The 17,156-nt window shown below is 38.5% G+C and overlaps 1 protein-coding gene across 7 annotated transcripts in view; it reads right to left on the reverse strand.

Annotated features, from left to right (window-relative positions):
* Positions 1 to 17,156, reverse strand: part of LYPD6B (LY6/PLAUR domain containing 6B) — a 178,405-nt gene that overhangs the window by 6,875 nt on the left and 154,374 nt on the right. For all 7 annotated transcript variants that reach the window (XM_053908954.1, XM_019455731.2, XM_019455774.2 and 4 more), the window contains 2 exons: positions 5,401 to 5,551; positions 2,757 to 2,855 (listed from right to left, as the gene is read on the reverse strand). In XM_053908954.1, the coding sequence (XP_053764929.1) occupies positions 2,757 to 2,855; positions 5,401 to 5,515 (214 nt within the window). In that variant the 5' untranslated portion in view covers positions 5,516 to 5,551. The remainder of the gene's footprint in view (positions 1 to 2,756; positions 2,856 to 5,400; positions 5,552 to 17,156) is intronic.

Below are 17,156 nucleotides of genomic sequence, written 5' to 3' on the forward strand. Positions count from 1 at the left end.
CTCAGACCAATGCAATGCTCCTTAGTTTATTGAGAAGGGACTACAGCAGGAATGTCATAAAATGGGGGGAAACCTGACTAATGTGGAGAGCACTTGGTTTTAGAGAATTCTGTCATATGTGAGCACTATTAGGTCCTTAAAGCTCATTTTCTTTTGAATAAAAGATGATAACAAGTGTCCGACATTTTGATAGGGTTGTGGTAAGCTTCAAATAATATCAACACGCCATCAGCGAGGCACTCTAACAGGTATTCACTCAGTCAATCCTTACAATAAGCCTTAAGGCAAGTCATATTAATATCATTTTACAGATAGAAAAGCCAAGGCATGGTTTCTTGCCCACAGTTACATTAGACAGAAGGTGGTGGAAGATAGGATTCTAACCTAGGCAGTTTTCTGGGGTTTGTACTCTTAGCCAGAACACTATTCCTCCTCTCAGCATACCTAGTGTTAAACTAGATGATGCTTTGCTGTGCTCTAGGAGAGTAGCTGACTTCTGCCTTTAGAAGGACAGGGAACCACTGAATGTTTGGGAAACGCATTTCAACCTATACTTCACATAAAGAAGAATCGGAAACTGGTAGCTGCATGTGTTCGTATAAAATGCCACACATGCTAAAGCACCCTAGAAAGTCAGAATAGAAGCCAGGGTAAAATAAAATAAGAAATGTCATTCTTGTCATATCCTGTTACACAGAGAACCTCTCTTAACAACACTGACAGACCACAGAAGTAAAGCTCTAAGGTGAAAAGGAAACCTGAGCTGACAAAGAACAATAGCTGTGGGCCAGTCTGCCCCCGAGAAATGGTTGACTATCACGCCCCTAAATGATGACTAACTGAAAAGCAAGAAATTATACCCTCAGGTAGAATTCCAGATGGTTAGTATCTTTGGGGCTTGACTGGAGCACAGTCAAAAATGTACTGTCATGCACACTGGAATGTAGGGTCGTTCCGTGGCAGTCTCGTTAAGAGTCAAGTTTTCAAGTTGGACTTGGAAGAGCCAACTTCCTTCACCCTTCCCATCTCTGACGTTTCCTTGCTGATGGAAAGCTGCAGCTCCCTTCTTCTGCTCACGTGTTTCAACAGAGATGAAACTCTGCAACCCGGAAATATCCATGCACGTTCCCATTCAAGACGGCTTTGATTCATGAATGACAAATCAGAGCACTGTGCTGTTCCTAGTAGGAACAGTGTTTGGATACAATTCAAAATAATATAGTCCATGAAGACGAAGTACAAGGAGTTGGACATCAGTGCCGTAATTTGCTACTGTTACAATCCTTACCACCCAGTTTTCAGGGGCATTTAAAGCAAATAGCTAAGAATGGTACCCACCCTCTGAAGTAAATTAGTAAAGAGAGGCATCAGCCAACCTTAAAAACTTTGCAATTACTAAGATAAATTTCTGTGCAAAATGTAGAAACAAATCTTCAAATGCACAAGATACATAAATGTACTCAAACACACACACACAATTTAAGGTCACTCTACAGAAATGTAAAAGAACCTCAAGACAAAATTAAAATAATTAATTACTCTTGAAAAGAAATCATGAAAAATACTGTCCAGAGGCACGTGGGTGGCTCAGTTAAGTGACCCACTCATGGTATCGGTGCAGGTCATGATCTCGTGGTTGTGAGATCGATCGCCACATCTGGCTCCATGCTGAATGTGGAGCCTGCTTGGGATTCTCTCTCTCTCTTCCTCTCCCCTTCTCACTCATGCTTGCTCGCTCTCCCTCTCTCTCCAAATAAATACACATTAAAAAAAAAAGAAAAATACTTTCCAAGTAGATGTCACAACCATTTGTGCTAATTTACAGCCTAAGAGTCTCAGGCCCCATAGAGGTCTGCAGTGTGTACTAATCATTGGTACCATACACTGGCTTTATCTGGAAGAGGTAAGGCTATTTTACTGCTTTATAGAATATGGTACAAAGATTTCCAAAAGAGTCAAGGTAATAGTACACCCAAACTGGTAATCTTTAGCTCTAGAAGAGTTTGTTGGTTGGTCAGTTTGCTTTTCTTGGCCTTTTAGGTCTGAAAACCTAAAAAATAGTACTTCCTAAAAATCTGAATAGCCTCATCTTATAGCTCTGAGTAGAGCTTTCCAATTCCAAATCATCCCTCAGCACATCCTGTCTGCTTTACCTCCAAGTTTATATATGTTAAATCATTCGACTTCTTGTCCCTCTATCCCTACCACCATAGTCCCGGTTGTCATCTTCTCCTGCCTAAAGACAATAAAAGACCCCACTTGGTTTCCCTTCTACTTTTGTCCCCAACCACTAGGGATGTATCCGGGAGCTAAGCAAACTAAAAAGTTCTCAAATGTTTGTCAAATGAATGAATGAGTTATCAAGGCACCAATGTATCTCAAGAGTATAAAAACCCTTCTTTGCTTTAGCCAGTAAGTGTGACTTTTCTAGAGGTATCAAGCATTTCTGAAATTCTTAGAATGCCTAAGACAACACTGTGGACTATTTGTTCTGCTTGATAAATACTATTTAAGAAATCCTCCCTGGAGGCACACACAGCACACACAAACTGAGGTTATACCATCAGTTTCCAAGTACTCTCAGAGTAGTCTGATACCTGCACAGTCTACTAAAAGAAATCTGATTTTGATATAACATCATCAGCGTGTTGATATATGCTAATCCCATTATATAAGGCAGGTCAGCTCACGGCCAGTTAAGAGAGACCTAAATGAGGTATAATCACCAGAGAGTGTTCCAAACTCAGTGCACTTACTTTGTGGGCACCATTTGTCTTCTGCCCATCGATTGCAGTTATAATTATCCCTTGCATTTTCACAGGTAAAACACTTGAAGCTATTTGGAAATGGCGTAGCTTTAAAGAAAAATGCACAGTGAAACAAAGGTTAAAAAAGACAAAAATTTTAAACATCAAAGATGGCACAAATTAGCAACTTTTATTAGATCAAACAAAATTTACAAACCATCATCCTTAGAGTTTTCGTTGCCAAGGAGCTGGAGTTAACTGCCAGACTTCGGGGCATATTTATTCTCTTTTCTTTAAATATTTTGTCTATGCTTATCTACTATAGAGTAATGAAAATGGTTCCACAAGCCACTTTGAAACACCCATGGTATTGTTTCATTACAATTTATAACTTGGGAAGAAGTGGGGGTTGAGAACACAGGAAAGGGTGGTGGCGGGATTGGAACCAATGATTTGGTTTAGTGTGGCCCCTGAAAAGAACTGGAGTCAGATTAACCTGAGCTTGAATTCTGTTCTTCCTACTGAGTAGCTTTACCATTTTTAACTTCCAGGAAATAATAATATTTAGAGAAATGCTAACAGTGAAGATCCCCATGACTTGCAGAGGAATCATGAAGATTAAACAGGAGGCTGCAATAAAAAATATCTAGCATAGTCCCTGGCACATCAAATCCTGCTGGTTTCTGTCTACACGCACTTCCATTATAGCCATCTTCAACCTCAATCAAGTAATCTCACTTGATATATGTCAATTATCACAACATTAGACCTCAATCAGGAATGTAACATTTAATGTAAGGATGATAGCAATTCTCAGGCTCTTATGCTCATGCTGGTGTTACAGAAAGCAGGAATTATGACTGCTGGCAGTCTGGATTGAAAGCAACTAGAATGTCCTTTTGGTCTTTAGGTTTTTGTGGTTTTTTTCCCCCAACCTTGTATCTTGTTATTTTAATGGGCAAGAAGTCAAAAGTGTAATAAATTTGACATTTCTTTATAAGCCATGGCATAAAGCCTTATGTAAAACTTCCAATTCTTCCATTTTTGGAGAAAATGGATAAAGATTAAGGAAAATGTCCGACCATCCTAGTAAACTGATCACGTTAGTCAAATAATATTTCTATTTTTTTAATGATTTTTTTAATCATAAAATTTTATTAGGCTTAAAGTTTCAAAATTTGTCTATAATTTAGATTTTATGAAAATCTAAATGTGTTTGTGCCATGTCATTAAGTTATTAGTATACAATCATTACCAGTTTAGAAACATATAATAAATGATAGTTCAAGGTGTGTGTGGTATATATGTGATATATGTGTGTATGCACACACACACGCAGTGTCACAAATAATAAAGAAAGCACAAAGGGAAGAAGAGTAATATACAGGCTTCATTTAGAAGTGGTATAAAGACAGTGGGTCCCAAACCTGGCTGTGCATGAATAGTATCAGGAGAGCTTTTTTAAAAAGAAGAGGGTTTGGGGGAGGGAAAGAAAAGAAAATAATTTACATCCCACCCTTCTGACTACTGAACCTCTGCAGAGGGGACCAAGGAATATGTAGTTTTAAAGGCTTTTATCATGATTTTGATACTCTTCCAGGTGTGGGAACTACAGCCATTCATCTTTATACCAATTGATGTCTATAATCTTTCTCTAATAAAGTATATCAGAGAAGTCTCACTTGTCTGAAGAGAGAAAGCAGATGATATATGTATAAAAGTACAAAAATACACATGTATGCATATAAAATATATTATCCTATAGATAATGTTCACTGATATTTGCTTCTGTGGAAGCAATATTATTATTTATTAGTGGAAAAGTTGAATTTTATACAGCCTTTTCTAGTGGTGACTATGCATATTAATGAAAATCCAAGTATTATTTCCCACCTAATTTCAAATATACAAATCTGTTTCAAAATTGTTAATGGTCATTTGAAAGAATATATCATTTAGGGGTGTCTGGGTGACTCGGTTGTTGAGCATCTGACTCTTGATCTCAGCTCAGGTCTTGATATCAGGGTCATGAGTTCAAACCTCATGTTGGGCTCCACAACCATATATAAATTATATACGGAGAAACTTCCTTCCTACAGCCAATATCCTTATCCATTGAAGAGATCAACAAAGAACACTGTCTGCTAAGCCATTCGTGGTGACAGTGTTCAAGAGATTATTTTACTTTTTCATTTTTAAAAATGTTTATTTATTTTTGAGAGTGAGAGAGCAAGCGAGTGCACGTGAGTAGGGGGAGGGCAGAGAGAGAGAGGGAGACACAGAATCAGAAGCAGACTCCAGGCTCCGAGCTGTCAGCACAGAGCCCGACGCGGGGCTCGAACTCATGAACCGTGAGATCATGACCTGAGCCAAGTCAGATGCTTAAACTGAGCCACCCAGGCACCCCAAACAGAGTATTTTAACCAAGAACCATTTTGAGACTTCAGCAGAAAGCTAAAGCATTTTAAAGAAATGGAGAAAATTTCTGTCATTATGTACTACTCCTCCTCACCAAAGTAGTGAAGACTCTCTGGCTTATTCTAGGTATAAACCAAATATTCCAGAGCAGGCAAAGTTATTATAGGTGGAAAGAGGGACTTCGAATTGTCGCCCTGACCCTACAGTCATGAACCAGGACACAACCACTACTTACGGTCCAGAGGAGGCCTCACGTTGTAGAAGTTGATGTTCTTGGCCAATGCCCAGTTTTCTGACAAGATAAAGATCTGGACAACAGCTACAGCCAGAGCATGACGGAGGGGCAGCATTCTGACCTTGGTTATGGGAAAGTCCAAAACTCACATCTACAATGAAAAGAGAGACTGGTCGCATTTATCTGTATTTTGTTTGTCAGGAGGAGCAGGCTTTGCTTCCATTTGGGAAGCCTGATTGTTCAAATCTATCCAACCATCTACTTGTTCTATAGGGCCCACACCTGTAAGCAAACTGCATTCTTTTTCACAGATGAAAGCTAAGTAATTACTGCCTTCTACTGGTCAGGCCTCTGCACTAGCCAGTTAAGCTCTAGCAGGACACCCAAAGGCCTTTCAGGCTCGGGAAGAACAAGGAACAGCATGGGCGTGGCCGCACCCCATTCCCTCACTGCCTGAGGCTAGCCGGCGTACTTTGTGCTGAATCAGCCAATCACTTAACAAACAGGGTTCAGAGGCGCGTTCACCTGAAGTTACCGAACCACCTACCTGTCAAGTCCATACTCTGAGTAAACACTTGTGTTTGAGAAATTTTGCAACGCTTTCAAAACCTGGAAGAAACCTTAAGAGTCAGAGCACTAGGAAGGGCAGTGCATAAATGTACAACGAGTTTGGGAAATAGAGTCTCTGCTGGGCCCCAGAGCACAAAGACAATGCCATCCCCATCTGTGTCTGTCACACTGGGTGCAACAAGCTGCCGGGAGGTTCTAGAGAACACAGAGTAAGGGTTGTCTGAAATGCTGATGTGATGTTAGTCTTAGCCCACAAATACTGCTTCTGCTTTCAAAGAGGTGAAGTAGGTTTGATACCCAGTGAAACAACAGACGTCCGCAGCACACCGAGGAAGACAGTACATCTTAAGTCCCACTGGTTCTACCCTCTAGAAGCAGACCTGGTAGTAAGAAAATCTTCAGGAGACATGCTGAGAACATACAGGATCACCACAAACAGGTTCTCTTTGGCAATGGAGAGGTGTGGGAAGCAGAAAAGGATGTAACTTGGAGTCCAAAGACTTTGGTTCAGGTATTGGCTCTGCTATTTATTAGCTGTCTGACCTTGGGCAAGCTCTTTAAGCTCTATTAACCTCAATTTCCTCATCTGCAAAGTGGTTTAATAACACCCATTCTGCCCACACGTTTGGATAATTGTAAGCATCAAATATAGGCTCAGGTAGAATCACATAGGATTGTGAAAGTAACAGCACTTGTAACACAAGTCTGTGAAAATGCTAGAACCTTAGAGTTCAATAATATTGCCTGAACTCATTTTCTTCTTGCTGAATCAGCCGGTCTCTGTGGGTTTAGGAAATTTTTCAAAGAAGAAAAGTTTGATCTCTGCACATATGAGCATAATCCTTCACATGGATATTTTGTTTGAAGCCAGGATAATAACGCACAGAATCTAGGGATTTTACCTCCCCCTCTTGTGTTGTGAGTATATTGGTTTTGTGTGTATAGCTAATAATGCCTACCTACAAAGATGGAACTAGATAGCAGACAAAATATAGCCAACAGCATCCCCATCCCTATAGATGGCTTCTGCCACCAATTGAACATAGTCTCTAAGAAGTACTCAGTGTAAAGGAACCTGGAAGGTTTCAAAAGCCAATAGGGCTAAACCTCCTATACTGCATTTCAGCTCATGGCAGAATGCGACCTACTGATATGTAAATACATATATAAAATTCTGTCCTGGTTCATTTTAGAAACCAAAATTGATCATTCACAGTTATTAGATTTCTAAATCTTATTTTTATGCTCTTTCTGAAGAAATGGACGTTTTTTATAGCTAACTTTATTATTCCTTACAGACGAGTCATTATGCTGGTACAAATTCTCCTTCTCGTATTCCTTTCTCTAAGCTGGACTACTCTATATTCATTGTGAATCTGGAGCCAAGGAATGAAGACCCCTGCTTTACACCAGTGGAGAAACTTTGAGTAGGAGAGACTCATTCCTTTTTCACAAATCTCAAATTCATTGTGTTCCAATAGCACCCACATTCAAGTAATATGGAAATAATGCCTAAGATTATACATTTCAGAGTGCTATCGTCTACATTCAGTCCCTTTTCCATCACTAACAAATATGGGACCTCAGACAAATTGCTTCAACTTTCCAAGCCTCGGCTTGCCCATCTGTAGAAGAGGTACAATAACAGTCCCTACCTCAGAGTATAGAAGCACAGACTAAATGACATCATGTGTATGAAGCACTCAGCCGAGTGCTGGGCACATGGGCACGTTCAGGTAGAGTACAGGCTCAAATACCTGCTTCTAAACCTACTCTCTTTGTAGACTGGTGAAAGTTCCTTGACCTCTCTGTACCACAACTTTTGCATCTATAAAATGGAAGTAATGATATTAATACCTACCTCATAGGGTTGTAGGAATTAGTTAATACACATAAAGCACTTATCTAATTAGCTGTGTTCGCCATTTTTCAATCCTCACTAGGTAGCATTCACTGTTAAGAACATATCTCCAAACAGGAATCACAAGTCAGAACCCCTGGTTTTCCTCATGTATTCTCTATGTGAGACAGAAGCTCATTTATTCATTCAAATGTCATTACTGACATGTAGTGCATAGAAAGAAATTATTATTACTGGACCTCCAACACGGTCTTTGCTCTCATGAAGTGTGCATTTTAGAAGGAGAAGACAGACACTAACTATGGGGAAAATGTAATTTCAGATAGTCATGATTCTGAGATTAGTACAATAGAGAGATGTATGGGTGAATAGGAGGACCTACTTTACATATACAGTGGACCCAGTATGAGAAGAAACCACCCAAGCAAAGAATCAAGGGAAAAGACACTAGGATTTCAAGATAGGAAGAAGTGCACGTGCAGGGGGGGAGGGGGCAGGAACAAAGTCAGAGGTGGTGGGACCAGACCATACAGGCACTTACTTACAGGCCATGGCAAGGATTTGGGATCTAACAAAACCAAGGAACTGTTTGGTTTTAGATTATCTGATTTTGAAAAAATGCTTGGTCTCTGCAGAGCAACAGGTGCCAAATCCCTAGCCTTATTTCTCACTCCCAGAATAAAGGGATGCCAATAACAGACAACACAGAGGAATTTAGGATTCACGAAGGTTTCTCTGAATAAAAGAGTGATTGGATGGCAGACGACTTTAAAACAACCAAATGAACAGCAAACCCAAGGATTAGATTTGTATTTTGTTTTTTCCATTCTTCAAAACAGGACTGTAGGGAAAGTGGCATCATTACCATTGTACAAGTGAGCTTAGGAGACAATGTGTGTAAAGATCCTAGCACACTGCCTTGAACACAGTAACCCCATCAAAACAACAGTGAAAAGTTGTCATATGGACTAGTATATTTTTATTTCCATTTTTAGCTAAAACAGCATAGCCTTATTGTATCAAAATTTGCCAGAACTGCAAAGGTTTTACCTATCAAATGAAACAAACAAACAAAACACTAAATAAAAATGTCTGCTATTTTCCAGAGCCGGCTTTATAATCTATTACCAATACTGCTTTCCCCTAAGTACCTATATCTATCTCTATCTATTCTGCAGTGGATAGGTTTGTGCTAACATGACTGTTTTATCTTTCACAACCAAAAGACATTAGGATAATGAAAAAGCAAATGACTAACTATGGTATCTGAAAGTTGTTTTACATTTAGAATCATTTCACGGAGACTCTGAACTAAAAATTATCTGCTGAGACTTTGCTGAGTAGGCTCTCACTGCAGTCTTTGTTGCAGAACAAGGTTACAGTAGAGCTTGTATTTTGCTCCAGAAGGAAAAAAAAGAAGTCTTTAAGATGAGTCAGACTAAACCATTCTGGAATTTTCTCCAGGACTATCACACAGAGCAGAGTTCTTCAGAGCGGGGAGGGGTGACTTGTAAGCTTGTTAGGGTTATTTGCAAAATATTGTGTCTGTATAGATTTTTCCCCCTGGGCTGAGGATCTCAAAAGGAATCTGTTAAGGAATCTGTTAATCTTAACATAACAGTTAAGAACTGCTGCTTGCCGTTTCAGAATATAACTGTCAGGATTTGGCTTCCTGTGACTTAGATGGTTTTATATTTGACACTAAGAAAGTTCCACATATACATTAGGTATCTGGTATACACTCAACTTCAAGGATGGCTCAAATCATTCCTCCCCAGCAGAGCACAATATTTTTATCCATTTTTTTCCCACAGATGGTAGGCCTGGTCAGAAACCCCTCATCTGTGGTGCTGGTCTTCCATTTGGTTTATGATCCTCTCTTTGGCAAGTAGGATATGCTCCAGAATGCCAAAAGAAAGGGGTGCTTTCTGCAAAGGCAGATTCAACAGAGATGGGCAACTCTCAGGTACTCCAGGGAATGGCAGGTAGCCAGATGTGTACATTTGCAAAGCCCACCTGGCCTATTACTGCCCAGAGTAAAGGACCTACACGGCACTTGGTCCAGAAGCTTGACTATTTCCCAGGTCTGAGTAATAATCAGCATCTTATACTACATGTGGCATTTTCTGTCTCCACGGAAAATATGCAAAGATGATGGGGGGTTTCAACAAGCAGCATGTCCTTGACATCATAAACTCTCTTTTGGGGTAGGGAAATGACCTACATTATTTTTTAAACTATTTTTTAATTCCCTAGGTCTAGGCTCAGTGCATGGTAAATATCCAATAAATACTTTTTTTTTTTTTAAATAGAACCAACATCTTAGCTATGATCTTAAGGAACTCTTTTCTTAACAAGACAAAGATTGTGGGCAGTAAGGAGTTGATGGAATGTCCAAAGATGAAGAAATGGTCTCAAAAGGAATGGACTCAAAGGGAGATTTGAAAAAGAAGAGACCAAACAATGTGGTAAATACTGGTACTTCCTGCACAGTTGCTAAAAATGAGTCAGCAAGCCAAGGCTAACTCCAACTGCCAATAAAACAAATGAAATGGATAATTTAGAGGAAGCAGCTCTACTAAGTCCAACATGCCCATCAACACTCATATTCACACTTTCCTGAAAGCATCACTTATCCCGCAGTAAGACACTTTAATGACAAACTTTAATAGGCCCGGTTTCCCTTGTAAAAAGAATAGAAGGCCAAGTGGAAATTCAAAATGAGTGCTGAAATTTTACTAAGAAGGACAAGAATAGATGAAAACACTCCTCTCAAAAGAAGAAATCTGCCCAAACCAAAAAACTTTATCACCTGCAACAAGGATTGTGTTACTTGCTTCTGGCTATTAGGCCAGGTTGGCCAGTGGAGACACTCTGGTTCCTGTTACATTTAAGAACAGTGTTCATGGGATCTATGCCGAGACCCTGTTGTAGTTCCCTTCCTTGCAGGGGGACTGGGGTTTCAATTGCTAACCTACCTGGGCATCGAGAGCCCAGCTCCTACGCTGCAGCTTCTACCTTCTCTAACAGGTGTTCTATTTCTGGTACACAAAAAGTTCTATTGTCCTCCTGAGTTTAAATATGAATTTCCTGGGGCGCCTGGGTGGCTCAGTCGGTTAAGCGTCCGACTTCGGCTCAGGTCATGATCTCACTGTCCGTGGGTTCGAGCCCCGCGTCGGGCTCTGTGCTGACAGCTCAGAGCCTGGAGCCTGTTTCAGAATCTGTGTCTCCCTCTCTCTGACCCTCCCCCGTTCATGCTCTGTCTCTCTCTGTCTCAAAAATAAATAAAAACGTTAAAAAAAAAAATTAAAAAAAAAATAGGAATTTCCTTAGAGATATTTAATCTAGCTTTTTTAAGTGCCGGAAGCACAATACAAGAGAGAATTTTACCTTATACCCACCCAATCCATTATCTTCCTCTGAAAATACAAAATACCCACGGAGTACCATGGACTTTATTCTTAACAACATTCACTAGGAAAAAGTAGGATCATGATTCAACCACTCATACCAGCTTATCCAAATCTTGAAAATATTAGGATGATAAATCTTGCATTTATACCAGGTATTCTGCTAAGCACTCAGAAAACAATAAATAAGAGACACAATGTCTGTACTCACATACATTACTGGGCCAAAAACTCAATTTGAGATGTGTCTGCCAAGGGTTAATACAATCATCTTAGAGAGGAGGAAAAACAATGGGCTTTAGATTCAGAAAGGGCACACAGAATAAAATTCTGGTTCTCCTTTTTGTTTTGTTTTACAGGATCAGCATTTTTTAAAAGTTGTTTAAATTCCAGTTAGGTAACATACAACATAATAGTTTCAGCTGTACAACATAGTGATTCAACACTTCCATACAACACCCAGTGCTCATCACACCATCATCTATTTCACCCATACTTCACCTACCTCCATGCTGGTAACCATCAATTTGTTCTCTATAGTTAAGAGTCTGTTTCTTGGTTTATCTCTTTCCACCCCCACCTTCCCCCCACTTTGCTCATTTGTTTTGTTTCTTAAATGCCACATATGAGTGAAATTATATGCTGTTTGTCTTTCTCTTATTTCAGTTAGCATAATACTCTCTAGCTCCATCTATGTCATTGCAAATGGCCAGATTTCATTCTTTTTTATGGCTGAGTAATATTCCTGTGTGTATGTATATAAAGAAGGAGATATAGAGATATATATGTATACACATATATATATACACACACACACACATACACACCCCTCCAATCTTTATCCATTCATCAGTTGATGGACATGGAGGCTGTTGCTGTAATTTGGCTATTGTTGATAATGCTGCTATAAACACCAGTGTGCATGTATCCCTTCAAATCAGTATTTTTGTATCCTTTGGGTAAACACCTAGTAGTGCAATTGCTGGATTGTAGTGGAGCTCCATTTTTAACTTTTTGAGGAAGCTCCATACTATTTTCCGGAGTGGCTGTACCAGTTTGCACGCACACCAACAGTGCAAGAAGGTTCTCCTTTCTCCACATCCTTGCCAATACTTGTTTCTTCTATTGTGGATTTTAGCCATTATAATAGGCGTGAGGTGATACCTCATTGTAGTTTTGACTTGCATTTTCCTAATGCTGAGTGACAGTGAGCATCTTTCCATGTGTCTGTTGGCCATCTGTATAGTCTTCTTTGAAAAAAATGTCTACTCATGTCTTTGGTCCATTTTTAAGCTGGATTATTTGTTTTTGGGTGTTGAGTTTTATAAATTCTTTATAGATTTTGGATACTAACCCTTTATCAGATATGTCATTTGCAAATATCTTCTCCCATTCCACAGGCTGCCTTCTAGTTTTGTTGACTGTTCCCTTCACTGTGCAGAAGCTTTTTATTTTGATGCTTTTTTTTTTTTTTTTGAAGTTTGCTTTTGTTTTCCTTGCCTCAGGAGACACATCTAGAAAGAAGGTGCTACAGCTGATGTCAAAGAAGTTGCCTGTGTTCTCATTTAGTATTTTTATGCTTTCAGGTCTCACATTTAGGTCGTTAATCCATTTTGAACTTATTTTTGTGTATAGTGTAAGAACATGGTCCAGTTTTCCCAACACCATTTGCTGAAGAGACTCTTTTTCCCATTGGATATTCTTTCCTGATTTGCCATAGATTAATTGACCATATAGTTGTGGGCTCATTTCTGGGTTTTCTATTCAGTTCCATTGATCTATGTTTCTATTTTTACACCAGTACCATACCGCTTTGATTATTACAGCTTTGTATTATAACTTAAAGTCTCAACTGTGATGCCTCCAGTTTGCTTTTCTTTTTCAAGGTTGCTTTGGTTATTTGGGGTCTTCTGTGCTTCCACACAAATTTTAGGATTGTCTTTTCTAGCTCTGTGAAAAATGCTGATGGTATTTTGATAGGATTTTGATAGATATTTTGATAGGATTGTATTCAATGTGTACATTGTTTTGGGTAGTACAGACATTTTAACAATATTTGTTCTTCCAATCCATGAGCATGGAATGTCTTTTCATTTCTTAGTGTCATCTTCAATTTCTTATGAAAATTACAAATTGTTTCTACATTTACTAGCCACATAACCCCATTTGTCAATAAGATAAGTGAGGCTTAGAGCCATGTAGATAAATTTCTTAAGCTGTTGTGGGGATTGGGTATAATTACATAAAGTACCTTTCACTTAGATGGCATTAAAGAAATGTTAAGTGTCTGCTTCCCCTCATGTATCTTCCTTCCCAGTTCTTCAGATATCATTAGCAGGAGAACAGAGATAAGATCAAGAGATATAACTGTCCAGCTCCATTCCATACTAGCTGGACCAAATCTGGTAAATAGTGTTGAGTTCTATGCACTAATTTCTAAACGGGATTCAGGAATTATCTGTCTTGCAACCAAATGAAAAGTTGGAATGAATGACGGACAAGGTTCCTTCCCCTTCTAGGATTTTATGATTTCTATGGAAGGATATTAATGAAGAATTCCAGTTATACCATAAAAAGTCATATGTAATACAGTATTCCCATATTTCAGATCCCTGCTATAATGTTTACAAGGATAACTTTAAAAATCTCATCGTAGGATCAAAACTTCACAGAAATGAATATTTCATTTCTAAGCATAAGGCTGTACATTTTGTAGTGCTAAAGATGGTTTTTTCTACTATATACAACCTGACAAAATAATATCTAAAAACAGTGCTAACATTAAAATATTGTTATTATGGAAATCAACCTTAAAGCTAATCATGAGTTAATACGGGGCAATAAGTGTTCAATGGGTAGAAAATAGTCTAATCAATTTTAAAGGCAACTTTCTAAATGTGATTCAAATGTTAAGAAAAAAAAACTAAAAAAACCCTTCCCAAGTAATAGCTTTTCAGCTGCATTTTTGTCAAAGACACAAGTTTACATCTTTTTTGAGAAGGCTTTGATGACACTAGAGGAGAAGGTTAAGAACTCCACATGAACAAGATTAAAAAGCTTAGATGATTGGGAATTGGAAAATGTACTCCTTTTAAAAAGAATCCAGATGGGTTTGCCATGTTTTATTGAACTATTTAGACAAATGGTAGGAACCTAATAAATATATGCTAACTGATTAAATTTGAGAGTATCCTTCACATAGGTGAAATAATTGTTGCCCAGTTTGTACCCACAAATGATTTTTAGGAGGGTTATGCCAAGTCATTTCGACGTTAAGGTTCTCAAAATACAGAGTAAAAACCCTGAGAGAGGAAAGATCTGAACCACTAAACTTCCATGTATGGTGTTCCTCTGCTGTGCATTACATTTCACTTTGTACCTTTCAGGCGTTAAGGGAGATGCATATGGGACACATATTCTCATTATTTGATAAAAGGAAACTCTTCCTGGTATTTAATTCTCAAACTAATGGGCACTATGTGTTATACAGAGAGCACCAAACAACATATGGATAATGCCTGAAATTTGTTTCAAAGAGCTGCAGAGGCATCCTTCAATTGGCCATTTCTTAAAAAAAAAAAAAAAAAAAAAAAAAGCCAAGGGCATATATTAATTCTATAGAGGTATTTCTGCTATCAGGGAGGCAAATGAGAGAGATTATTTTCTTTTCCATGGAAGCAGGGGGTCTTTAAATTTGAGAGAAAGATACAAGTGGACTGAAGTTCTGCAGGAAAGCTGTGGGCGCACAGGTGTTTGGTACTGTTAACGAGCAATTCCACTGGCAGAACTACATAGACATAAACCAAGCAGCAACAAAGGCTGGGCATGGAAGACATTGTTTTTATGTTCCATATCCTTGCTTGCTTTGCCGAACCCATTTCTTTTAATAACCAATCAAAGCTCTCATAATAGAAATCTAGGCTGGAATGTCCAACAGCTGGCTAAGAATCCATTATTCTACATTTGTTGAGTGGAGGAATGTTTCATGCCGAGCATGCATTCTCTAATATGTGGCATACACAACTCAACTGAGAAAATTTAGCTTTCAGGGTCAGCATACAGGCGATGGCTAGGACTTTTGACTTCATTTAGTCTCAGCTGACATAAAAAAGGGACCATAAAAATAAAGCGTTCATACAGATGTCCTTCTCATTTGAACCTCTCTGTATAAATTCTAACATAAGAGAATGTCTATACCAAAACAGAAATCTTCGGCAATAAATTCATTTGGATATGTGTGCATGCATATATGCACACCCACATACATACATGTACGTATGTGCTTCTACACAAACATAGATCTATTTTATTGAATGACTTGACTGTTTAAGTGCTAATTATGTGCCAGGTTGTAAAAGTGTCCCTAGAACTCTGTATAAAAGACTGTATTGCCAATCATGTCAGCTGTTTCCAGGACCCATATTGTTATCTTTCAGTTGGGAGATCTTCAGGATATAGAATTGTTACTATACATTTGGCTTGTCATCTTTCTTCTGTGCTAGGGCTTAATGTCACTGACCATTGTTTATAGAGCTCCCACTAGCTCAACTTTATTCTCGATTCTACAGCTAAAAATATATCACACAAGTAAAGGACATGTTCGTGGGTTTCATTCTGAAAACAGGAGGGCATTTAAAAAAACAACAATAAACTATGTGCTTTGGCAAAAGACTATCATGCTGACTTTTGCACAGTCACAAAATTCAGGACAGATTATTCAAAGAACTCTCTGGAAGCTGACAAGCTTATAAAAGCAATCCTAATAAAAAATTTCTGCATTCTGCATATATAACAAAGTTACAGCATGTCACTTGCTCTATAAATTGTCACTATTACCGCTTGGAGCAGAAGGAAATGTACATATATAAAGATATATATGTGCATAATTTCATATTCCCAGAGGAAACTGAAAAATTATGTGCATTAAATAGTGTTTTAATTGCAACAAGAAAAACTGCATTTAAGCAGTGGTTCATAATCCCACAAGGATAAAGTCAAGTGTAAATGCTGTCTAGTATAATGGGGGAAGAATGGCCTTTGTAGGCACGCAGGCCTGGGTGCAAGTTCTGATTCTGTCACTTGTTTGATCTACTCTAACAAACCCCTCTATTTCTCTGAGACTGTTTCCCTCTCAGTAAAATAGAGATATTAAATATCTGTTTTGCAGAAAGTCATGAAAATTGAAGGAAAAGAAATAAGTCCCTACCCATTGCTGTTTTTGTCAAATTATTAAATCAGTTGGAAGCTAAAAGTAGAAATTTAAGGTTGGTTCTTCTATGGATGACACACTGGAAAATATTAAGATCATGCAACACCTACTCAACACTGAAATTCAATACACGTTTTACAGCTATCAAATTCTATGATTGTCTGAGCATATATGAGAGAAGTTTGTAAAATTCCCCTAAAGAACAATTTTAGGAAAACTACCCTAGAACACACGTGGCACAATGGGCCTAAGTTGAGCATTTCATTTGTCTGTTTTCTGATAAATCTGTATTCTTTGTGCTTACATAAGATGCAATGGTTCTTACAAAGTCTGCTTTAAAAAGCAACAAGTTCTGTGCTCTCACATGCATCCTTACCCATACTGACAACTCCTCTTTAAAGGCCTAGTTCCAATATTTCTCATTCATTTAACCTTACCGTGTCTGTTCCAGACCATGGGTTAGACTCTACTCTGAAAAAAGCTTGGGTTTGTCTGGGCACATAAGACCATATCCTTTCTTGCTTAGCACTGGGTTGGGCACAACAAGTTTTAGTCCTTACTTGTAAATAAGCTAAAAGTTTCTAAAGGTCTCACACAACTGTAGGCATTACCAATAAAAATAAATTGAAAAAAGAAAAAAAAGCGGTGTCTGGGTGGCTCAGTGGGTTAAGCGTCCGACTTCAGTTCAGGTCATGATCTCACGGTT

This window comes from Panthera pardus, unplaced genomic scaffold, assembly GCF_024362965.1.
Source record: "Panthera pardus isolate Hobbes unplaced genomic scaffold, ASM2436296v1 HiC_scaffold_10, whole genome shotgun sequence".
Taxonomy (NCBI): Eukaryota; Metazoa; Chordata; class Mammalia; order Carnivora; family Felidae; genus Panthera; species Panthera pardus.